The 25445-nt window shown below is 49.9% G+C and overlaps 1 protein-coding gene and 1 long non-coding RNA gene across 3 annotated transcripts in view; one reads left to right on the top strand and one right to left on the bottom strand.

Annotated features, from left to right (window-relative positions):
* The window catches only part of LOC140393235 (uncharacterized), a 407232-nt gene that overhangs the window by 90672 nt on the left and 291115 nt on the right, over positions 1 to 25445 (bottom strand). For both annotated transcript variants that reach the window (XM_072479489.1, XM_072479491.1), the window contains one exon: positions 10610 to 10841. In XM_072479489.1, the coding sequence (XP_072335590.1) occupies positions 10610 to 10841 (232 nt within the window). The remainder of the gene's footprint in view (positions 1 to 10609; positions 10842 to 25445) is intronic.
* The window catches only part of LOC140393237 (uncharacterized), a 246488-nt gene that overhangs the window by 139512 nt on the left and 81531 nt on the right, over positions 1 to 25445 (top strand). The window lies entirely within an intron of this gene.

Raw genomic sequence — 25445 nt, 5'->3', positions numbered from 1 at the left:
GTTTTTGGGGAGGAAAATTCCACAGACTAACAACCCTTTGAGATTATCTGTTTTAAATGGGAGACCTCTCAATGTTCCCTAGTTCTATTCTCCTCTGCAAGAGGAACCATCTTCCTGGTATTCCCCTATCAAGTGCCCTCAGAATCTTACATGTTTCAGTGAGATCTCATTTTGAGGAGCTCAACCTGTTCAAACTGTCTTCATAAGCTGAGTCCTTTCTCCCAGGAATGAGTTGAGGGAACCTTCTCTAAATTGCTTCTACTGCAATTGTATCCTTTTTCGAATAAGGAAACCAAAATTGTACAGTCATCCAAATATGGGGCAGGATTCTCCGATGCCACGTCAGAGTGTCCGCGCCGTCGTGAACGCCATCACGTTTCACGATGGCGCGAATGCGCCGTCGACAGCATCATTCAGGCCCCGAAAAGGGGCCAGATGCGGCACCGCGAGAAACGTTGTGGGCGTAGCGTCAGAGCAGTGCCATCAGCGCGCAACTCCCAGATGACGCGGCGCCGCGTCACTATGTGTGCGATCCGCGCACAGACCCCGACACAGAGAGATGGCCGCGCCCCGCCGTGCCGCCCCCACGTTCCGGGACCATGACTTGGAGACACTGCTGGACGCAGTGGAAGAGCGGAGGGCAATCCTGTGTCCAAGATGTGGCCACCGGCACGCGGCCAGCACAGTCAGGCGCAATGGGCATGATGTGGGCATCGCTGTTAGCGCTGTGAGGCACACCCCATGTTTTGGAGAGCAGTGCCGCAAGAAGCTCCACGACCTGACGAGGGCAGCCAGGGTAAGTACCCCAAGAGTTCCCCCGGGCCACACACACCCACCCTCCATCCCTCCTCCCCCACCCCCCAAACCACGTGTCGCGCGCCCCCCCTGTCCACGCAGGAGGGGGGGGATGGGGACCATCACGTTCCACCCAACCCACATGGGCACCACACCCCCCTTGCGAACCAGCGTGGCATGGTGCCCAGTGCCCCCCCAGCCATAATGTTGCCAACATCTGCGCGTCTTGCTGCTGACCACCTAACTCTGATGCCCCCCCCCCCACAGGATAAGACAGCCCACAACCATCGTGAGCATGCTAGAACCAGAGGGGATCTCCTGTTCTTCACCTCCTAACCGTCCATCAGTAGAGGGCTCTGGACCTCGCTGGGGGAGCCGCCACCCGGGTGGTGGCGCCATGCCAGATCGGAGGCACAGCAGCAAGTGAGACTTCCCTGTCTGGTTACACTCCCTCAACCGCTCATCTCCCCCCTCCCCCTCACACTGCCCCCTCCTCCCCCTAACCCCCCCCTCACACTCCACCCCCTCACACTGCCCCGTCCACCCCCTAACCCCACTCACACTCCACCCCCTCACACTGCACCCCCCACCCCGTAACCCTCCCCTCACACTCCACCCCCTCACTCCCTTCCACCCCTCCACCCCTAACCCCCCTCACACTCCACCCCCTCACACTGCCCCCTCCACCCCCTGGCCCCCCTCACACTCCACCCCCTCCCACTGCACACTCCACCACCTAACCCTCCTCACACTCCACCCCCTCACACTGCCCCCTCCACCCCCTGGCCCCCCTCACACTCCACCCCCTCACACTGCCCCTCCACCCCTTAACCCCCCCTCACACTCCACCCCCTCACACTGCCCCCTCCACCCCCTAACCCCCTCACACTCCACCCCCTCACACTGCCCCCTCCACCCCCTAACCCCCCTCACACTCCACACCCTCACACTGCCCCCTCCAACCCCTAACCCCCCTCTCACTCTACCCCCTCACACTGCCCCTCCACCCCCTCACACTGCCCCCTCCACCCCCTAACCCCCCCTCACACTCCATCCCCTCACACTGCCCGCTCCACCCCCTAACCCCCTCACAATCCACCCCCTCACACTGCACCCTCAACCCCCTAGCCCCCTTCACACTCCACCCCCTCACACTGCCCCCTCCACCCCCTCACACTCCACCCCGTCACACTGCCCCCTCCACCCCCTAACCCCCCCCCACACTCCACCCCCTCACACTGCCCCCTCCACCCCCTAACCCCCCTCACACTCCACCCCCTCACACTGCCCCCTCCACCCCAACACTCCACCCCCTCACACTGCCCCCTCCACCCCCTAACCCTCCACCCCCTAACCCTCCCTCACACTCCACCCCCTCACACTGCCCCCTCCACCACCTAACCCCCCTCACACACCACCCCCTCACACTGCCCCTCCACCCCCTAACCCCCCCTCACACTGCCCCCACCACCTCCTAACCCCCCTCACACTGCTAGAGAGGAAATTGCTGAGGCCTTGACAGAAATCTTTGGATCCTCACTGTCTTCAGGTGATGTCCCGGAGGACTGGAGAATAGCCAATGTTGTTCCTCTGTTTAAGAATGGTAGCAAGGATAATCCAGGGAACTACAGGCCAGTGAGCCTTACGTCAGTGGTAGGGTAATTACTGGAGAGAATTCTTCGAGACAGGATCTACTCCCATTTGGAAGCAAATGGACGTATTAGTGAGAGGCAGCATGATTTTGTGAAGGGGAGGTCGTGTCTCACTAACTTGATAGAGTTTTTCGAAGAGGTCACAAAGATGATTGATGCAGGTAGGGCAGTGGATGTTGTCTATATGGACTTCAGTAAGGCCTTTGACAAGGTCCCTCAAGATAGACTAGTACAAAAGGTGAAGTCACACGGGATCAGGGGTCAGCTGGCAAGGTGGATGCAGAACTGGCTAGGTCATAGAAGGCAGAGAGTAGCAATGGAAGGATGCTTTTCTAATAGGAGGACTGTGACTAGTGGTGTTCCGCAGGGATCAGTTCTGGGACCTTTGCTGTTTGTAGTATATATAAATGATTTGGAGGAAAATGTAACTGGTCTGATTAGTAAGTTTGCAGACGACACAAAGGTTGGATGAATTGCGGATAGCGATGAGGACTGTCAGAGGATACAGCAGGATTTAGATTGTTTGGAGACTTGGGCGGAGAGATGGCAGATGGAGTTTAATCTGGACAAATGTGAGGAAATGCATTTTGGAAGGTCTAATGCAGGTAGGAAATATATAGTGAATGGTAGAGCCCTCAAGAGTATTGAAAGTCAGAGAGATCTAGGTGTACAGGTCCACAGGTCACTGAAAGGGGCAACACAGGTGGAGAAGGTAGTCAAGAAGGCATATGGCATGCTTGCCTTCATTGGCCGGGGCATTGAGTATAAGAATTGGCAAGTCATGTTGCAGCTGTATAGAACCTTAGTTAGGCCACACTTGGAGTCTCGTGTTCAATTCTGGTCGCCACACTACCAGAAGGATGTGGAGGGTTTAGAGAGGGTGCAGAAGAGATTTACCAGAATGTTGCCTGGTATGGAGGGCATTAGCTATGAGGAGCGGTTGAATAAACTCAATTTGTTCTCACTGGAACGACGGAGGTTGAGGGGAGACCTGATAGAGGTCGACAGAATTATGAGGGGCATAGACAGAGTGGATAGTCAGAGGCTTTTCCCCAGGGTAGAGGGGTCAATTACTAGGGGGCATAGGTTTAAGGTGCGAGGGGCAAGGTTTAGAGGAGATGTACGAGGCAAGTTTTTTTACACAGAGGGTAGTGGGTGCCTGGAACTCGCAAACGGAGGAGGAGGTGGGAGAAGGGACGATAGTGACATTTAAGGGGCACCTTGACAAATACATGAATAGGATGGGAATAGAGGGATACGGACCCAGGAAGTGAAGAAGATTGTAGTCGGGCAGCATGGTCAGCACGGGCTTGGAGGGCCAAAGGGCCTGTTCCTGTGCTGTACTTTTCTTTGTTCTCCTCACCCCACTCCACCACCCCCTGAACATGGAGGCTCCCTGCCCCGAATCCGTCCCCCCGAGCATGGCTGCACCCTTCCCCCACCCCTCTCCTACCCCCCCCCGAGAGCATGGCTGCACCCTTTCACCCCCCCCCCGTGCATGGCTGCACCCTTCCCCACCCCCCTTGTGTCACCCCCCCCCCATGCATGGCTGCACCCTTCCCCCCCCCTCGTGCCCCCACCCCCCGAGCATGGCTGCACCCTTCCCCTCTACCCCCCCCCGAGCATGGCTGAATCCTCCCCCCCCCCACCCCCCTCCTCCACCCCTCCCCCAATCATGGCTTCCCCAACCCCTGCCCCGCCAGCCCCGGCTGTGGCGCCACAACATAGTGCTGCCGAAAACGCCAGCCGGTCAACTCTTCCCCCCCCGCATCGTCAGCCAGCACGACTGACTGACGATTTTATTGTCCAGGTGTGAACCGCGACGGCGTGAATACCGGGGGGGCCCGGAGATTTGCCAAACTTAGCCCCTCGGGCGATTCTTCGCGCGGCATGGCGCCGAACTCGACGACGCCGTTCTCGCCGGTTGGGAGAATGGCAGAACGGCGTCGGACCGGCGTCGTGCGAAAATCCGGCGGGAACGCCGATTCTCCCAAACGGCGCGGCATGGGAGAATCCCGCCCATGGTCTCAACAAGGCCTGGTATAGCTGCAGTGAAGCTTCCCCACTTGTAAGTCCCAATTTCCTTGCAATAAGCATCAAAGTAAATTTGCCTTCCTAATCACTTGCTGTAACCGCATACTAACTGTTTGTGACTCATGTACCAGGAAACACAGGGCCTTCACCGGGTTCTGCAAACCCTCACCATTTAAATAGTACGCTGCTTTTCCATTGTTCCTGCCAAAGTGGACAAGTTCACATTTTCCCACATTATAATCCAGCTGCCAATTTTTTTTCCCACTCAGTTAACCTATTTATATCCCTTTGTGGACTCTCCACCTCCTCTTGACAACTTACTTTGAAATGAAAATGAAATTAAAGAAATGAATGAAAATCGCTTATTGTCACAAGTAGTCTTCAAATGAAGTTACTGTGAAAAGCCCCTAGTCGCCACATTCCGGCGCCTGTTCGGGGAGGCTGTTTCCTACCTGTAGGCTGTTTCCTACCTATCTCAGGGTCATCAACAAATGTAACTGTTTGGTCCCCTCATCCAAGTCTTTGACATAAATTGTAAACTGACACATCATCTAGCTAACTTAAAGAAAATGTTTCCACGAGATATTTACAATTTAACATAATTCTCTTAGACCCAGCTCCCCAAGATTCCACAGGCAGCTGTCCAACTAATGCCATATACAGACCCTATCAATGAGGATTACAATGGCTCTGCCTCAAATAAAAACGTTCATCTCCTGGATGGCAACCCTTTGGGAGCGAGTGCTATATACGCATTCACTTTTAAAATCAAGCCTGATATGACAGTTTACAGGAAGACTAAAACACAACCCACATATTTTTTGAAATATTTACCGAAAATAGCTGCAAATTCAAAACAGATGTAACTGCGCGGCTGTACGATAAATGCAGGCTATTCAATTGGGAACTGTGCAATACAGAATTTATTCCACAAGTGTGCTGGATTTGATCATTCCCAAGTGTAAAATTTACAGATGAGTCATTAAGGCCTTTCCCACATGTGGAATAAATTCTGTATTCCATATTTCTCCATTGGGCATTCTGTTTATACCATTGTGTATAATTATTTTTATATTTCAATTAGAATTAGTTATCTACCCTTAATACCACAAGCAGCTCAGAGAGGCTTGGGTCTGCAGTAAAATCTTTGTTATTATTTGGTGCAAAGATATGAGGCTGAATTTTTGCCCCAATATGGGGTCAGGTAGGAGGCAGATGGGTGCATCATTTCATGCCCCGGTAAGCATGCCAGTTTGGCGACACCTTCCTGCATTGGGATTATTTTTCTGGAGTGGGCAGAAGGGCTATCCACCCGCTAGTGCAGGTAGCCACTTAAAGTACGTAACAGGTAATTAAGTCCAATTTTCAGCTGCCAACTGGAATTTTCTAGTCAGACTCCCCCCCCCCCCCCCCCCCCCCCCCCCACCCCCCCCACCCCCCCCCCCCCCACCCCCGCTGTTGTCGGGAGCAGGTCAACTGCTTGGAGTTTCCTCACGCTGGCAGACTGGAGGTCCAAAGCTACAGGTCAGGGTTGATGTTGTCCTCCCTCCTGGCCACAACTGTTGCCACTCTGTGGAGGGGATACCCTCCACGATGGTGGTCCAGCAGCTCTGGTCATTTATTACTTTAGATTTTTTCAAGTTCCTGAGAGGGTACCTCAAAAGAGAGGTATTGTTCCTTCCATGCTGGAGGACCTCTGATTGGAGGCTGCCTGCTGTCCTTAATCATCAGTGAGTTTGCTTTCTGGATGCTAATTAGCCAATTCAGGGAAATACACTGCTGTGTGCATATTCCAGACAAATGTGCCTGGATTCCCCGCTTTCTGCCACCGGGAATTGCGATCGGGCGGGGAATAGAGTGTAATAGAAAAATCGCGATTTGCGCCCGGCACCAGTTCCATCGCCATGCTCTGGTCCCTCTCTGGCAGGTCCATGTAAATCCGTCATTTGCATGGATTTAAATCTCATTAGTGGGTTGGACACTTAATGCTCCACCCTGCGGCAATGCTCTGTCCCTCTTAGGTGGCAGTCACGCCGGCGTGAATTGGTGCAAGGTCATATGACTGGAAATTTCTTTCCGTGATTCTCCAAGTTTTGCAATGTCAATTCCGACTAGGCATGAAATGAAGAGGGAGGTAACAAAGAATTGGCACATTGTGAAGATTGCTCCCGTACACATCCTAATGCTTAGTTCTAAAAAGGTGTTTGCAGAAGGACTGAAGAGTGTTGCCTGCTTGCCTTCTCAATCAGGGAATGGGTTTATGAGAAGTGGATAAACTGTGAGGAACTTGTTCAGAGACAGGCAAGCAGCATCTTGGATGGAATGGAAGGATCACATTTAGACTTTTGAAGTGTTCTCAGGTTGAGATGTGCTAACAGGAGGGAGAGCTCGGAATCACACGTCACGCATGGTTCATTTCATCTGGATTTTGTCTTGAAGATATAATTACGTGCAAAGTCAAAATATTTACTATTTCTTGGCACATGTTCCAGTTGAAGAAGGGGAAAACATTAATGGGATAATTCCCAAGCTCTTCTTAATTTTTTAAGTTGTCTAGTTCCCAGTATAGGTGGATTGGCCATGATAAAATTGCCCCTTAGTGTCCGTGGACGTGCCGGTTAGGCTGCTCTTTCAGGTTGTCAGTGCAGACTCGATGGGCTGAATGGCCACATTCTGCACTGTAGCGATTCTCTGCTATACATGCAAGACTGAAGTGGTTTAGGCATGCTAATAGTACACTTAAATTAATTGCTCTACTTAATCAATGATCCCAATTCCCAGTACCGAATGGCACTCAAAGGAAGGATATCAAAAATGGGGCTGTGCTTCCTTCAAGTGTAGCTTAATGCTATAAGTCATTGCAGTTACGTTAATAATCATTTCTAATTCCAAGAAGCAATAAAGATTTGACAGTATCCATTAGGATATGCAGACTGTTAGGAAACCAACTGCAAAAATAATTCAATTAAAAAGAATCCTCTGATGCAAGCTAGGATTTGAATTACAAATGAATCTTGCCTGGGCCTGACTTATTGCCGGGTAGATAGAGTCAATGCGTATGACACAAGGTTTAAAGAAGGACTTAATAAAACTTTAAAGAAGATCTAATCCTGGCTATATCAACTTCAATATTTTTCTCCTCATTCTTTATTATCCAGTTATATTCCAATTTACATGGTCCATTCTAGCCTCAAAATGACTGGTGCAAGATAAAATGGCAACATGCATTATTGCTTGTGAGGTTATGGTCAACTCAGAAATTAATACTCGTGCGGACATTTTATAACAACAGCGATACCTCCCCAGCGGCATTGGGGCCACGAAGAGTGACAATTGTGCGTAATACTGCCTTGGACTCAGAAGTACTCACAAAGCTCCAGCATTTTCAAGCCTTTTCTCTAGCTTCCTTGCACAATAATAGAGGACTTACTCACCCTTGCCAATCTCAACAGGTTATTCAGCTTCCTCCTACATTGCCCCAGTTTTGAGGCATGACCCCATGCTGCTGACCTCCACGGCCACCTCCTCGCAGGCTGCTTGGGTTATAGAAGGAGTCTCCTCTTCGTACCATCTGGCATAAGGGCCTCACACCTGGAGGTTGCAGCCTGGAGTAGGATGCGGAGGGATTCTTCATCAAATTGCAGTGGGGCCCCAACCACTCTTCCCTACCTCTCCCCTCGCTTCCTTGTCTCAGCCAGCTATGGAGAAAACCATGCTAGCACGAAGCAGCTGCTCAATTTTAATGCTTAACATCATGTTTAATACCGTCTGTATTCAATGGTAACAATCAACGCAAAGCCTCTGCAGGTTGTAACACACTTTATAGAACAATAACGCTCACCTTAAGCAATGCTGATAACCTTTCTGGGGAAAAAAACACTTCCTTGTGGCTTTTCCCTTTACACATTTGCTGGGTCACCTGACAGTGCCCCATGTCAGGTGGCTCTTTAAATGAGTGGCCATGAGTTCCTACCGGGTCATGGCCAATGATTACAGCTGCCGGGCATCATGCTCCTCTGTTCGGATTGGGAAGATGAATGCAAATCCTCCAATATCAATTGGCTAATTGTCGTTTTATACTGCGTGCAGCTACAACCGGAGAAAGAGTTGGGAATCCATCTACTTCCGGGTGCCAGACCCACCCACTAAAATATGGCATATTATCGAGTCCTTAATTTTCCCTAACTGCCTTCAGACTACATCCCTCAATCCAGCTTTTTTTCCCCAGAAACCGAACTAGATCTATTTCTAATCTCTACTTCAATAGCATCGCGGGCAGCTATTCCACAAGTGCCTTTTGAATAAAAAAAATTTCAGTCTGATTTAATCCTAATGGACTTATTTTAAACTTTTGTTGCTGACACTTGCATTCTCAACCCTCTTGAAAAACTTTCCAACATGAGGTTTATTCAACTCCATCAGAAGCTAGAAAATTATCTCAGTCACCTCAAAGTCTTCTGCTCCAATGAAAGCAAAACCTACCTTGGCCACAGTCCACAGCTGCTGAGGGAGAATGAAACTGGCAGTAATCAATATCAAAACGAACTACTCTACGAAGTGCATCATTCATTATCTTCAAACAGGCCTATTGATGGCATAGTAAAGTTTCACATTTTCTTTGTACATCTGAATTAATATTACAGTCCTTGACTTGTCAAAACCATTTCAATTCTAACTCTACAGTTTTGTTCCTTTGTGCCTCCACATGCTACACTACAGGCATGCACAAATAAAACATAACAGTAATTAGCTCTTAAAAAATTATAGAAAGTCCAGTATTGTTTGGAAGACTGAATCTTAGAAAGCAGACATGATTGATTGTGACTGTTCTGGCAACACACAAGAAAATCTGTTGACCCATAAAGACAGCTGTGCTTAAAAAAACATTAATGCGTATAATTATTGTAGAAAATTAAGAGGAAAGTCTCAATGACCTTCACACTGAAGCTTTTGTAAAAGTACTCAGAAAATAACTTTTCGAGCAAGCAGAAATGTTGGTATTTTCCCCCAAAATATCTACCCAACTGCAATATAAATCATATTTTCAAATGTAGAGGACCACAACAGGGATTTTAATTCAAAGTCATCTTCAGTAAATCAAGGTACCCATAATATCTTTGGTGTTAAATTTGCATACCAACTTCAAGGAATGTCCTCTTTTTACAGTATGCAACAAAGCTCCCTCAATAGTTGATGGGGAAAGACAGCATCTATAAAGCCACATATAGGTGGGCAGCATGGTGGCGCTGTGGTTAGCACTTTTGCCTCACAGCACTGTGGTCCCAGGTTCGATTCCGGCTCTGGGTCACTGTCCGTCTGAAGTTTGCACATTCTCCCCGTGTTTGCGTGGGTTTCGCCCCCACAACCCACAGATGTGCAGGGTAGGTGGATTGGCCACGCTAAATTGCCCCTTAATTGGCCAAAATGAATTGGGTACTCTAAATTTATTTAAAAAGTTTTAAAAAATACATACAGGCTACAAGGTTGGATCCCGGATCTGCGTTAAGTTGATTGACCTCAGCCACAGCAGCAGTTCAAACGCTACAGCTGGGGGTGAGTGAGGTGTGGGAGATGGGGGTGGTGGTGGAGGTCAGTGGGTTAGCCAGTTTTCTCGGCAAGTAAAGGAAAACATTAAGCTGAATTTCTGCTTCGGATTGTAATACAGTAACTGGACATGTTGTGTGCAGCATGCAGGGCATGCAGCAGGGTTAGAATGGGCTGTGATTCCTTCAACTGTTGAACAGACTGCTAATACACACTGTCAGGGCTCATACACAAAGGATGTCTGAAAAATTAAAATTTACCCCATATGATGAAATGATACAAATGTTTCTCATCGAATAAAATTACAGTCTATAGGCATGAAACAAAGTTTTGTACAGTTATAAGTCTGATGAATTTGAAAGAAATGACGATGCATTCATCATGATTATAAATTCCTCACTCATCTATACCGAAGAGTCCCTGGTTGGTTCAGAAAGTGTGTAAACTTTTGATCTGCATCATCTGTGCCTGTGGCAGGTGAACTCTTCAGTACAAAAACCAGGTGTTCATCCATAATTATTTACTTATTGGCAGATTTGATTGCTGAAACATCCGTTGTTGCTATTTAACAATGATTTACTCACCAGAGCATTTTTCTCCTCCCTCTGCCAGCTGCTCTCTGCCTGTGGCGGCTGGAGTTTACAAGCTCCAGGGGCTGTTGGTAGTTGTGCGGTGTCATTTTGTGATTTGTTAGTCTGATCTGCAGAGACCGTGCTTGCGGAATCCACCAAGATTTGACTGAAGGAAGATGATTCAGGCGATGCGACAGTTTCCGGATCGCAGACAGAGGCAGGAAAATGGTCCGTTGCCTTTAGCCTTTGGTTGCGGGAGAACGGAGGAGATGGGGGAAAAAAAACTTGAATCAGCCCAATTGTTAGCTTGGGGGCAATGACAATGCGAGGCTTTTCAGATGTCCAAGATTGTTATTACACCATCAAAATTCTTTGGCATTTTCAGTGTCCATAAAACTATCATATTAATTTTAAACAATTTTTTAAAATTATTACACAACAGTAGAATATCTCACCTATCGAGACAACATGCTATCAAAATGTGCTTAGGAACTACCTCTGTATTCTCTAAAGAGTAGCCAACTCAATTGCACATTGTAATCTGCCTCCCCACAAAACACAGCTAATGCACAGTTGATTTCCTGCCTCAAGTTCAGGCATGTTGTCCATTACCTGACAGGCCTACAACAGGATTCAAACTAAACATATGGTAATTTAATTAACTCCTTCTTTCCCACAAGGCACCTCCAAACAACTTGTGTGCCTCCAGGCTAAATATCAAACATGATGAAATTGTTTCCTGCTCTAGTGCACACCTTGCCTTTGACTTATTGTGTGAACATTGGATAAGAACTGCTCACCTGCTACCTACCAGCAAGTCTCACACTTGACCTGCTCTGAAATCAGAAGATTAATTCTCCATTGTATGCAAAGTTTTTTTTTTGACTTGTATGGTTAAAGCTGACAATAAAAAATACGTTCACTGGCAGGTAAAAGCACCGGCTAGTAGATCAGTAGCCAAAAGGTTCTAAGTGCAATTTCACAAAGAACAAATAGCAATTTTGACATTTCAGTCAAATCTACAGCTAGAAATGTTAGCTTTCACAGAACAATGGTGACTCTAATTGCTGTTTTTAAACTGGAAGTAATAAACCACTCTAACAAGAGCCATCATGTGACAATCACCCTCCAAGTTGTGAAGAATGGCATCTGCCGTAAAATGGGGAAGGGTCCATGGCCCTGTTAGCGCGGAACACTCATACATTTGCTTAGTGACAGCTCACCATTCGGAAAATCTGCACAACTGCTTAAAATGTTGCTCGAAGGAAGGGAGGCATAACTACAATTAATTGTGCTGGAGCAGTGTTTGATCAACATTTTCAAACGGGCCTATGGTAGAATGCTTCGAATTTTTCAAACTCATAATGCTAATTATTTGGGTAGCCACAATGGATCATCAGTGACAAACTCCATTTGATCATTAGAATGTAATTTTTCCCAGAGCTGTAAAAACAATCTTTCAGTTTCACAAGGCAAATGTAATTTTATTTGATAGACTTTTGAGTTATTTTTTCATTTCTGATAGGCCAACAAGGATTTTTTTTAAAAGGCTGATTTTGGTTTGCACCGCCTCCGCAAAATATCCTCATTGTTTTTGAACATGTTTTCCTTAATGCCCCCAAGGCCAGTAGCAAAATCACCTTTTTTTCTCTTTTTAGTGTAGAGATGTCAGGCCTGCTTGTAAGCATTGGACCAAACTCACCAGGAAATGGGAGAAATGCTTATTTTTCAATGTAAATTGTGTCTGCTCAGAATGTGTGATCCTGCAACTAGCAGCTTTAGAAGGTAAATTTAATTAGCGATCTGGAGGAAGTTGATGCATTATCAATTACCACAAAGACGAGAGTAGTGGAATAATCGAGGCTTTATTGAGCAAAGATGTTGTGCCTCCTGTAGCTGGAACCAGAATGGCTGCATCACAGCGCGCGCACACATTTATACGCCGCCTACTGGGCGGAGCCAGCAGGCAGGGATTTACCCATGTACCTCTACTGTACGGGCAGTGCCGGAATGCATGTAATATACTACTAGTGGCGACTATCACATTCACCCCCTGTTGAAAAAAGAGTCCGGCGGGGGTGGTGGAAAACATTACAAGTTAAGTCTGTATGCGATCGCCTCAGTCCTGGTGGTGATGTGGACGCCGACTCGGTCACCTGTGACTCCGGGAGCGTGTTGTCCTCGTCTCCGTCACCCCTGAGTGGAACCAGTGAGAGGACAGATCCTACTGGGGCGGGAGCTGCGGTGAGGTTCGCTGGAGGGAGGGTGAGTGGCGCAGGGGTGAATGAGGCAACCGGGAGGGGGTTGTCAGGTCGTGGGTCGTGGGTGGGGATCCAGCGGGTGCCAGGTCCCAGAGGGAGACTGTGTCCTGGCGCCCATCGGAGTGTGCCAAGTAGGCATACTGCGGGTTCGCATGTAGGAGGTGGACTTTTTCGACCAAGGGGTCCGACTTATGGGTCCTCACATGCTTCCGAAGGAGGACTCGTTAGTCGCGGTGCAGAGGAGCGATCGGATGGAGTGGAGCACATTGGGGAGGACCTCCTGCCAGCGGGGGACTGGGAGAACTTTAGACCGCAGGGCCAGCAGGACGGCTGTCCAGACCATCTCGTTCTCCCTCTCCACCTGCCCGTTTCCCCGGGGGTTAGCTGGTCGTCCTGCTCGAGGCAATACACTTGCTGAGCAGGATCTGACGCAGCTCATCGCTCATAAAAGAGGATCCGCGATCGCTGTAGATGTAGGTGGGGAAACCGAGTGAAGATGCTGTGGAGGGCTTTAATTGCCGTGGCAGAAGTCATATCGGGGCATGGGATGGCGAAAGGGAACCAGGAGTACTCGTCAATCACGTTCAGGAAGTACGTGTTGCGGTCGGTGGAGGGGAGGGGCCATTTGAAGTCCATGCTGAGGCGCTCAAAGGGGCGGGAGGCCTTCACCAGGTGCGCTCGATCTGGCCGATAGAAGTACGGCTTGCACTCTGCGCAGACCTGGCAATCTCTGGTGACGGTCCTGACCTCCTCAATGGAGTAGGGCAGATTGCGGGCCTTGATGAAATGGAAGAACCGGGTGACCCCCGGGTGGCAGAGGTCATATTGGAGAGCCCGGAGTCAGTCCACTTGTGCGCTGGCATAGGACATCAGGGGGCTCGTGGAGCTTCCCCGGGCGATACAAGATCTCATAGTTATAGGTGGAGAGCTCGATCCTCCACCTCAAAATCTTGTAATTTGTGATCTTGCCCCACTGTGTATTATTAAACATGAAGGCAACCGACCGTTGGTCAGTGAGGAGAGTAAATCTCCTGCCAGCCATGTAATGCCTCCAATGTCGCACAGCTTCCACAATGGAATCGGCCTCCTTTTCGACAGAGGAGTGCTGAATTTCAGATGCATGGAGGGTGTTGGAAAAGAAGGACACGGGCCTGCCCGCATGGTTGAGGGTGGCGGCCAGAGCTACGTCCGATGCATCGCTCTCCATCTGGAAGGGGAGGGACTCGTTGACCGCGTGCATCTTGGCCTTGGCAATGTCTGCCTTGATACGGTTGAAGGCCTGGCCAGCCTCAGCCGTCAGGGTAAAAACTGTGGACTGAATGAGTGGGCGGGCCTTGTCTGCATAATTAGCGACCCACTGGGCATAGTAGGAGAAAAACCCCAGGCATCGTTTCAGGGCCTTCAGGAGTTCCATGAGGGGGCGCATGTGGTGGGAGTCTGGCCCTAGGACTCCATTTTCCACGGCACAGCCAAGGACGGCTAAGTGGTTGGTGCGGAACACGCATTCCTCCTTATTGTATGTGAGATTAAGGAGGTCGGCGGTCTGGAGGAATTTTTGGTGGTTCGCGTCGTGTTCCTGCTGATTGTGGCCGCAGATGGTGACGTTATCTAGGTACGGGAAGGTGGCCCGCAGTCCGTACCGGTCAACCATTTGGTCCATCTCTCGCTGGAAGACCGAGACCTATTAGTGACGCCGAAGCGAACCCTAAGGAAGTGATAAGAGGCAGCCATCTGCTTCGAACGCAGTGTATTGGCGGTCCTCCGGGCAGATGGGGAGCTGGTGGTAGGCGGACTTCAGGTCCACTGTGGAAAAGATTCGATACTGCGCAATCTGATTGACCATGTCAGATATGCGTGGGAGGGGGTACGCGTCGAGCTGCGTGTACCGATTGATGGTCTGACTGTAGTCAATGACCATCCTGTGCTTCTCCCCAGTCTTTACTACTACCACTTGAGCTCTCCAGGGGCTGCTGTTGGCCTCAATGACCCCTTCTCACAGAAGCCGTTGAACATCCAACCTGATGAAGGTCCTGTCCTGGGCACTGTACCGTCTGCTCCTAGTGGCAACGGGTCTGCAATCCGGGGTGAGGTTCGCAAACAGGGAAGGTGGATCGACCTTAAGGGTTGTGAGGCCGCATACAGTGAGGGAGGGTAGGGGTCCGCCGAATTTTAAGGTTAGGTTTTGGAGATGGCACTGAAAGTCCAGGCCAAGTAACAGGGCAGCGCAGAGGTGGGGGAGGACGTAGAGCTGGAAGTTGCTGAACTCTACGCCTTGGATGGTGAGGGTTGCGATGCAGTACCCCCGGATTTCCACGGAATGGGATCCGGAGGCCAGGGAAATCTTCTGGGTGACGGGGTGTACTGGGAGGGAGCAACTCCTTACCGTAGTGGGGTGGATGAAGCTCTCTGAGCTCCCGGAGTCAAAAAGGCAGGTCGTCTCGTGCCCATCGATCTTCACCGTTGTCGTTGCGGTCGCGAGGTTGCGGGGCCGAGACTGATCCAGGGTGATAGAGGCGAGCTGCGGCAGACGCTGGGAGGTCCCGGGCTGGTCAGCGGTGGTGGAGGTAGCAGCAGGCGATGAATGGCCAGATGAGCAGGGGTCCTGAGACGCCGTCAAAAATGGTGCCGAAGATGGCAGCGCCCATGGGGCGCACATGGCGGGCAACATCAAAGATGGCGGTGCCCACGGGCCGCACATGGCTTGCGGTGAAGAAGATGGCAGCGCCCATGGGCCACATGTGGCTTGCGAAGGGGAAAATGGCAGTGCCCGTGGGTCGCACGTGGGGAGCGTAGGAACGCCGGGCCTGGAAACAGCGGTGACCGACCGGGCCTGGCAAACAGAAACAAAGTGTCCCTTCTTCCCACAGCCGTTGCAGGTCGCGCTCCGCGCTGAGCAGCGCTGCCTGGGGTGTTTGTTTTGCCCGCAAAAATTGCACTTGAGCCCCCCAGAGTTGGCTGGCTGCTGCGTGGCGCAGGCTTGCGGTGAGCTGGAGTCGGAAGCTGGTGGGGCCCACGATGCCCACGAGGGTGCCGCGAGGTCGGGGGCGTAGGACTGGACGTTACGGGAGGCCACTTCTAACGGATTAGCGAGCTGCCTAGTTCCCCTTCCAGTAGCGACTGGCGGACGTACGCAGGCTTCATGCCCGTAACGTAACCGTCTCAAATTAAAAGTTCGGTGTGCTGGACTGCCGAAACTGCCTGGCAGTCACAGTTACTACCTAGGATGTGCAGGGCATGCCAGAAATCGTCCAGAGACTCCCCGGGGAGTTTCTGTCTCGTGGCCAGGAGGTGCTTGGCGTATATTTGATTGACTGGTCGAACGTAGTGTCCCTTCAGGAGCTCCATCGCTTCGGAGTAAGTGGGCGCATCCCAGATGAGAGGAAAAATGTCAGGGCTCACCCGTGAATAGAGGACTTGGAGCTTCTGCGAGTCCGAGGATTCCTCAGCGGATGTTCGGAGGTAGCTTTCGAAGCAGGCTAGCCAGTGGTCAAAGGCGGACATAGCGTTGGCTTCTTGAGGGCTCAGCTGCAGTCGATCAGGCTTGATGCGAAGATCCATCATTTTAAAAATATCTTTGCTCAATAAATTAATGCACTACCAATTACCACAAAGACGAGAGTAGTGGAATAATTGAGACTTTATTGAGCAAAGATGTTGTGCCTCCTGTAGCTGGAACCAGAATGGCTGCAGCACCGGCGAGCACACACATTTATACACCGCCTACTGGGCGGAGCCAGCAGGCAGGGATTTACCCATGTACCTCTATTATACGTGTAATATACTACTAGTGGTGACTACCACAGAAGTTAATTTGAAAAGAAGCATGAAGGTATGGCACGAATATTACTGTAAATCAGGATGCAGGACATGGAGCATGTGCGAGAGATCGATGCAAACACAAAGCCATGCTGACAGGGAGGTAGAAAGCAAGATGGAAACATCTCATCCTCAATGCTCAGCAAGTTCAGCGAGTGACCTCCTGAACCATGCAGACAATCGGTGTGGGTCTCAGCTGGGTCAGGTATAGTTACTTCAGTACCAATGAGCATGGAGGTGAAAATCATTCAGGTTTCCATACCTGGGGCTGGATTCTCCGACCCCCCCGCCGGGTCTGAGAATCGGCCGGGGCTGGCGTGAATCCCGCCCCCACCGGTTGCCGAGTTCTCCAGCACCGGATATTCGGCGGGGGTGGTAATCGCGCTGCGCCGGTTGGTGGGGCCCCTCCCGGCGATTCTCCGGCCCGCGATGGGCCGAGGTCCCGCTGCTGGAATGCCTGTCCGACCGGCGAGAATCAAACCACCTCTCTTACCGGCGGGACAAGGCGGCGCGGGCGGGCTCCTGGGGGGGGGGGGCGCGGGGCGATCTGGCTCCGGGGTCCTGGGGGGGGCGCGGGGCGATCTGGCCCCGGGGGGTGCCCCCACGGTGGCCTGGCCCGCGAGCACGGCCCACCGATCCGCGGGCGGGCCTGTGCCGTGGGGGCACTCTTTTCCTTCCGCCTTCGCCATGGTCTCCACTATGGCGGAGGCGGAAGAGACCCCCTCCACTGCGCATGCGCCGGGATGCCATGAGCGGCCGCTGACGCTCCCGCGCATGCGCCGCCCGGCAAAGTCAGTTTCACGGCAGCTGGCGGGGCACCAAAGGCCTTTCCCGCCAGCTGGCGGGGCGGAAATCAGTCCGGCGTGGGTCTAGCCCCTCAAGGTGAGGGCTCGGCCCCTCAAGATGCGGAGGATTCCGCACCTTTGGGGCGGCGCGATGCCGGACTGATTCGCGCCGTTTTTGGCACTGGTCGGCAGACATTGCGCCGATTGCGGAGAATCCCGCCCTTGATCTCAGCAACCTCCACTGGAATTGCATGTGTGGACATTGGTGAAGGCAGTATTGGACACTGCTGTGATGGCCCTGACAGTTATAAAGTCTGCCAGCATTCCCAAAGTCACCAGGGCAAGTGGTGTAGGACACCTTAAAGGCACAGATCCATATCCCAAGAAAATAATCAGTCCTTCAGGAGAATGCTGGTCAACAAAATTGTTATTGAACAGGAAAACTAATAGGATTGTGCAAGTAGGCTAACACTAACACTGTAATGAAGTTACTGTGAAAATCCCCTAGTCGCCACATTCCGGCGCCGTTCTGGTACACTGAGGGAGAAATTCAGAATGTCCAAATTACCTAACAGCATGTCTTTCGTGACTTGTGGGAGGAAACCGGGGGAAACCCCCGCACACACGGGGAGAACGTGTAGACTCCGCACAGACAGTGACCCAAGCCGGGAATCGAACCTGGGGCCCTGGTGCTGTGAAGCAACAGTGCTAACCACTAGGCTACCGTGCCACCTATACTATACATGGCATGACGGAAAAGGGAATGTTCTGCAGGCAGCAAACAAGAAACCCCTCATTCATATTTGTGAACAGGATAATCAAAAACTACAGAGGATTCAAATAATTCTTTAATAAGAAGAGAGGGTTGGGAAGGTTTTGGAAGTGTAGAAATGGCAGTACTGTAAAGGGTGCGGCTGTGTGTCATTTATTTCCCATTTTGCAAAATATGTAACAGCATTTCATGCGCGCCAACTGTGCACACGTTCATATAATGCCAATACCGTGCCATATTTAGGCCCTTATACCTGTAGAATTCCAACAGGCATTTTGCTAATTTTCTACCTCCGATTTGGCGCAGGGTTGGTGAAACCACAGAGAAATAGGCTAAATTGTCAAATGGTTACTTAATCATTTCTCTAAGGATCTGGCAAAGCTCTGCCAATGTTACAGGAGATGAGAAGACCCCGTACAAATTCTCCCTCTCCATAATGTCCGATCTGGTCTCTTCACAGAAAATAATTGACCATTATTCACACAAAAATCAGACACAGGCTCCACAGCAGATCGTACTGTTGATGAGGGAGAAGCAGAGCAAAGCACCAAGGAGTAGCAACACAGAGGGTTGTTGAGGGGGCAGTCAGTATAGGGTGGCGATTCAACACTCAGAATGGTCTTCCTGAGTTGACAATAAAGATTTTATTGGGCTATAGTGGAGCAATGCACCTGTGCCAGGCATTTAAATGACCTAATTCTTGTAATCTGGTCTGCAGAATGTCAGGCCAATAAAGTGAGTTGACTTTTAGTGTGCCGTACTTAATAGATCTACACCTCCAGGCTGTCTGTTTCTCCTCTGTTCCACTGCAGAAGAGTCATCGTTGAGCAGTAAACCAGTCGATACAATTTGCTTCATTCATTTTTCTGGTAACCTATGTGAACCCATTTATTCTCAAATTGAATATTCGCTAAAATTAGAAGACATGGGGCCCGATTTAATGGCCGCATTGTGCCGGTGAGGATCTGTGCTGGCTGGTTAGATCGCGGGGCAGGCCCAAATCGGGAATCACGGCAGGCACTGAGGGGTTTGCGATCTAACCAGCCAACTCCCGTATGCGGGATCTGGATCTCCCAAGACGTGGCACAAAGCTAATTGAGGTCAATTAAGGACGACCTCCATCTCATTTGCGAGACAGAAGCTCGATCTAACAGCCTCCCGTGATCTAACCAGCTCCCCAGTGAGAGGACACGCGGGTGCCGATTAATACCAGTCCACACAAACGTGGACCAAGTATCAGGACACCTGGGGGTCTCCCAGGCCATTGGAGACCTCTGGGTGGTCAGGGACATGGACATGGTGGCACCCGGGCACTGCCAGGCTGGCACCTTGGCACTGCCACTCTGGCACTACCAAAGCACCCAGCTGGTACTGCAAGACTGGCAGGGGCACTTACAGGGTGCCAGGTCCATGTTCCAGGGTGGTACTGCCAAGAGTTGGTGCCTGAGGGCGGAAATGCCCATGAAAGGCAGGATGATTGTGGTATGATGGGTGGGGGGGGATGAAGGGTGGGTACGAAGGAACCTCTGGAAGCGCCCGAAAAAGTGACTAAGTGTGGTTAGATAGCAGTAGGGAACTCGCCAACAGAGCCAGAAGAAATTCCTCGTCAAACCTGCCTGAAATTACACTTTGTAACTTTCCTGTTCGATCGGGCCCAGAAACAGATGGTCCATTGGTGTACCTGCGCGATGGGAAAGCAAACATTCATCGCAGGAAACATCTATGACAGGATTTTGTTACTTTTCATTTGATCCGTAAGTGCATTGCTGTAACTCAGCACATTGTACTTTTACAGCGAGTCCTCTTGTATTGTCATGTGCCACAATTTAGAAAAAGAAAGGCACTGGAGCGAGTGCAAAAAAGATTCACGGGACTGTTTCTTCCAGGGGTGAGGGACTTCAGTTCTAAAATTAGAATGGAGAAGTTGCGAGCGTTTTCCTTGTAGAAGGCCGAGAGGAGATTTGATAGAGGCATTCAAAATCACGAGGGATCTAGAACAAAGAACAAAGTAAATTACAGCACAGGAACAGGCCCTTCGGCCCTCCCAGCCTGTGCCGATCCAGACAGAGTAAGTAAGGAGAAACTGTGGAATGATCAGGAACGAAAGGGCGCAGATTTAAATTAATTGGCACAAGAGGCAAAAGAAACATGAGGAAAAACATTTTCATGCAGCGAGTGGTTGAAGTCTCAAATGCACTGTCTGCAAGTGTGGTGGAGGCAGGTTCAACTGAAGCATTCAAAATGCAATGAGACCGTTATCTGAAAAGGAAGAGTGCGCAGAGGTACTTGGAGAGGGTGGGGAACGACACCAGGTGATGAGCTTATTCAGAGAGCTGGTGCTGACACGATGGGCTGAATGGTCTACATGTATATTAAGTTCAGTGATACTGTCACAGTTATTACACATTTCCTTGCTGCTGGCCCCAGAGTACACCATAAAATAAATGTTATTTTTTTTCCAATTAAGGGGCAATTTAGTGTGGCCAATCTAGCTACCCTGCACATTTTTGGGTTGTGGGGGTGAGACACACGTAGACATGGGGCGAATGTGCAAACTCCACAGTGACCCGGGGCAGGAATCGAACCCGAGTCCTCGGCGCCCTGAGTCTGCAGTGCTAACCATGACACCACCGTGCCGTCCAGAATACATTTTCGGCCATTTTGTTTGTGTCATTGCATTCTTTCACAAAATGATAGAACCAGAAATCACACTCATGATTTACCACACAGAATCTCTGGGGTGCCATCTGGACTCAAGAGCAAAAAAAATAGCCATGGGAAATTCCAGATGGTTTCATCAGGTGTGGCACTGACTGGATGGGGAGGAGGGAGGGAGCCAGTGGGACTGGTACCTGTTGCACCCTTCAACTTGTGCAGATCTTGCGGTGTCAAAAACTCAAAGAAAGAACAATTAACTGAGGTAATTAAAAAATTGGAGGAAGGCCGTGTGAGAAAGACAAACTGCTTACAAAATCCTTCTTGATTAACCCTCAGGTATTTTTACGAGCTCAGAACTCATTTTTAAAATGCTAGCGTGAGGACAAATTTGATTCTAAAAAGCAGGAATTAGTTACCGGCCACTGAAGTAGTTTCCTTTATTTCTGACAGGTTTTCCAAATGCATTAAAATGTTCTATGTTTTCTAAGATCACGCACTGAATCAAATATGCCAGTTTGGAACATCGAATAGAAAAATACACTGGAGCTCTCTGTTTACAAAAACCTCATCAGCTGCCATATTCTAAAATTTAGTACTCTACCGCAATCAGCGCCTTCATCTTTTAAAAAGTTGTCTACATGTATTTCTGATTAGAATTTGAAATCCCTTTCTTTGATTTCTTCACACTGTCTTACATCTGTGGGCTTCTTCAAAAACATTTCTTCATTCTTATCGGACCGTGATAATCAGTTTTAGTTGCACACCACAGAAAATACTTTCGCTTTCGTCTTCAAACCCTTTATAGTCCGCCCATCTTCCAACAATTTCTCCTCTCGTTTTCTCTCCTTAATCTTTTTTCTGAAATATGCTTCTATGGGTGAGTTCTCTGATGTCTTTTCAATTCTTCATTTGTGAGCCAGGTTAGTGAATGCCAGGAGGCCACAGTGACCTTGTGGTTTTTCACGGCTAAAATTGATCCTGGCCTGAGTGGAATGACATATCTTCACCTTACATACACTGCCTCTTGGAGATTGGTAGAGGAAGGGCCAAATTTTCATCTTTAAACAGACATGAGAATCGGAGTGCAAAATGCTGCGCTTAGTTTCTCATTGGAGGAAATGTAATTTTCTTCTGCCATTTTCATGTGGCCTTTTCGCTGGTTGGCAAGGCCCAGTGTGTAAAATGCACACACGACACCTCTTTTGATGGCGTTATCTCCCTTGTGAGGTTCACAGGAAAATGGTATTTCCTCCTCTACACCGTACACCTGCTGAAGAGTCTGGAGCATTCGGACAGGTAAGTGTGAAATGTTTTAACACCTTCAAGTGTCACTATTAGATTATATGTGCCTAACTGGGACGATGTGGGGTTTGTAAAGAAGCAATTGGGGGCGATTCCAGACTTTGACATATGCCAGTTGATCATGGGAGGGGATTTTAACCTTGTGATGGAGCCGGAAGTGGACAGGTCGAGCCCCAAGTTGATGGGAAGGTCAAGGATGGTGAAGGAGTTGGGAGGGTTTATGGAGAGCATGGGGATGGTGTATCCATGGAAGTTTAGAAACCCGGGGCGGGGAGTATTCCTTCTTCTCGCACGTGTATAAGGTGCATTCTAAAATTTTTTGTGGTGAGTCAGGCGGTGCTGATGGGGGTGGTAGGGGCGGAGTATGCGGGAATGGTGATTTCGGACCAAGCGCTGCATTGTCTGGAGGTGAGGCTTAGTTCGAGGCAGGTGCAGAGGCCGGGGTGGAAGTTGGATTCGGGACTGCAGGCGTCCAAGGCGTTCTGTGAGAAGGTGAGGGTGGCGATTAGGAATTATGTTCAGAACGGGGAGATGCCGGAGGCCACGTTTTGGCAAGCTTTGAAGGCGGTGGTCTGAGGTGAGATAATTTTGTTTAAGGCTCGTAGAGATAGGAGGGGGGGGGGGCGCACGGGCAGCTGTTGGAGGAGATAGTGGAGGAAGATAGAAGATACTCAGCGGCCCCCATGAAGGAGTTGCTGGAGGAGAGGAAGAAGTTTCAGGGGCAGTTTGATAGGCTGACGCGGGTGAGGCGGTGGGGGTGCTGCGGAGGGCGAAGGGGTGCAGTATATATGGTGAGAAGGCGAGTCATATGCTGGCCCACCAATTGTGGCGGCAGGAACGTCTAGGAGATTTTAACGGTGAGAGCGGGGAAGAGATAAATGAGGAGTTTAGGGGTATTACGACAAGTTGTCTCAGGCCGAGCCAGGTGGAGAGGCGGAGGATCTGGGATGGTTTCTGGACGGGTTGGAGTTCCCAGAGCTGGAAGAGGGGAAGAGGGCAGGCACTGGAGAAACCACTGGGACTGAGGGAGGTGATGGATAGCATCAGAATACAGTCGAGTAAGGGTCTGGACACAGATAGTTTTCCGGCCTAATTCTATAAGCAGTTTGCAACAGAGTTCACCCCCCCCACTCATGTTCAGTGAGGCGATGGCGAGCGGTGAGTTGCCAGCAACCTTGTTGCAGGCGGCGATTTCGTTGATCCCGAAGATAGGGAAGGATCCACTGGAGTGTGGGTCCTACAGGCCCATCTCTTTGTTGAACACGGATGTGAAAATATTGACGAAGGTGTTGGCATGTAGGTTGGAGGGGTGTGTGTCAGAGGCGGTCTCCAAGAATCAAAAGAATTTGTGAAGGGTAGTCTGCTCTCCAGCATAATTAGGAGGCTGATGAATGTAGTAATGACTCCGTCGGGGTGCTGTAATTAATTTTATTCATGGATGCGGAGAAGGCCTTTGACTGGGTAGAGTTGAGGTATCTGTTTGAAATTCTGGGTAGGTTTGGGTTTGGGCAGAAGTTTGTGGCCTTGAGTTCATCTTTTGTATGTGTCCCAGTGTAAAATGTGTGGACAAACGAGATGAGTTCAGGGTATTTTGGGCTGCACAGGGGAACGAGGCAGGGGTGCCTGTGGTCGCCATTGTAATTTGCGTTAGCGATTGAGCCCTTGGCGATGACCCTTCGGGGGTTGGCCAAGTAGCGAGATATTGAGCAGGGAGCATCGGGTGTCACTGTACGCAGGCAAACTGCGGTTTTTATGTTGGACCCGCTGGAGAGTATGAGCAGAATCATGGGCCTGCTGGAGAGGTTTGGGACCTTCTCTGGGTGCAAGCTGAATGTAGGGAAGAGCGAGATGTTTTCGGTCAATGTGGCGGGGAGGTGAGAGGCGCTGCCTTTGGATAACTTGGGGAGGACAGGATTGTGGACATATATGGGTGGTTGGGGGAACAGGGCAAGGCATAGGTGGTGAGGGTAAAGTGGGAGGAGGAGTTGGAGAGGGAGATAGGATGGGGTCTTTGGTGCGAGGCGATGCGTAGGGTGAACTCAACCTGCTCAAGGATGAGGTTGATTCAGTTCAAGGTGGTGCACAGAGTACACATGACTTGGGCAAGGATCGTTTTTTTTTCCAGGGGTGGCAGATTGGTGTGAGAAGTGTGGGGAGGGGGCTGGCGAATCATGCGCACATGTTCTGCAGCTGCGAGAAGCTGGAGAGCTTTAGGGAGGCGGTGTTTGGGATATTATCCAGGATAGTGGGGGCTGAGGTCAGACTAGACGCTATGGTGACAATCTTTGGGGTTTCGGTGGAGCCAGAGCTACTGGAGTGGAAGGGGCCGATGTCGTGGCCTTTGTCTCTCTGATTGCCCGCCGAAGGATCTTTTTGAATTGGAAGTCAGAGACGCCGCCAGGGCTGGCGGCCTGGCTGGGGGACTTGTCCAACTTTCTCCGACTGGAGAAGATTAAGTTCGCTCTGAGGGAGTCAAAAGAGGGTTTTGAGGGGTGGTGGAGGCTGTTCATGACCTTATTTGAGGAGCTGTTCATCGGGGGGAGGGAGGATTAAAAACGGAAAAACTGTACAAATTGTTGAATATACTTTGATGGACTGAGCATTCTGTTGATGTTGTGTATGTTTGGAATAAAATATATATTTTTTTAAAGTGTCACTATTAGATGCTGTACTGTACTGTTGCTCTGTTCTGCCAAGGTAAATTAAGTGTTATACTGACCAGCATTGTCTAATTGTTGTCATGCATTATAATATTTTTCCAATTGTCAAAGGTGCCATAATGCATTAAAAACATAAAATAAATGTCCAGTCAGTTCTGCTGTCATATTTTGTACTACAATTTAAACTGAGAGCTCTAACTGTCAAAAGATTCACTGTTTTTGAATGTTGAAAACAAATTGCAGCACCTACTGCCCTCTGTTGAGTGACAGTGGTCTAACCACAATGTTTATAAACATCAAGCTTTGAATGACAGCTCCTAGATCACTTCAAACAGAGTTAAGTGCTGTCAGTTTCTAGTTGATCACTTCAAAATCACTAAAACGTGAAGGGAGGTGATTGGAAAGCACTTAATTCTCTTTGAAGTGGTACAGGAGTTTTCTATCAAAAGGGGTCTCTTTTCTGTGGGGCTTCCTGGCAGGGGGTTCTCTTCTGGGGGAGGCGGGTCTGGAGAGGGAGTCCTTATTTAGGGAGTCTCAGCAGAGATCTCTGTATTGAGGGGATCTCTGTGGGGGTGGGTCAATTCCATATGGGTG

The sequence above is a fragment of the Scyliorhinus torazame genome, chromosome 16 (genome assembly GCF_047496885.1).
Source record: "Scyliorhinus torazame isolate Kashiwa2021f chromosome 16, sScyTor2.1, whole genome shotgun sequence".
NCBI lineage: Eukaryota > Metazoa > Chordata > Chondrichthyes > Carcharhiniformes > Scyliorhinidae > Scyliorhinus > Scyliorhinus torazame.
The sequence above is the reverse complement of the archived record's forward strand: the minus strand, read 5'-3'. Positions and strand labels throughout refer to the sequence as shown.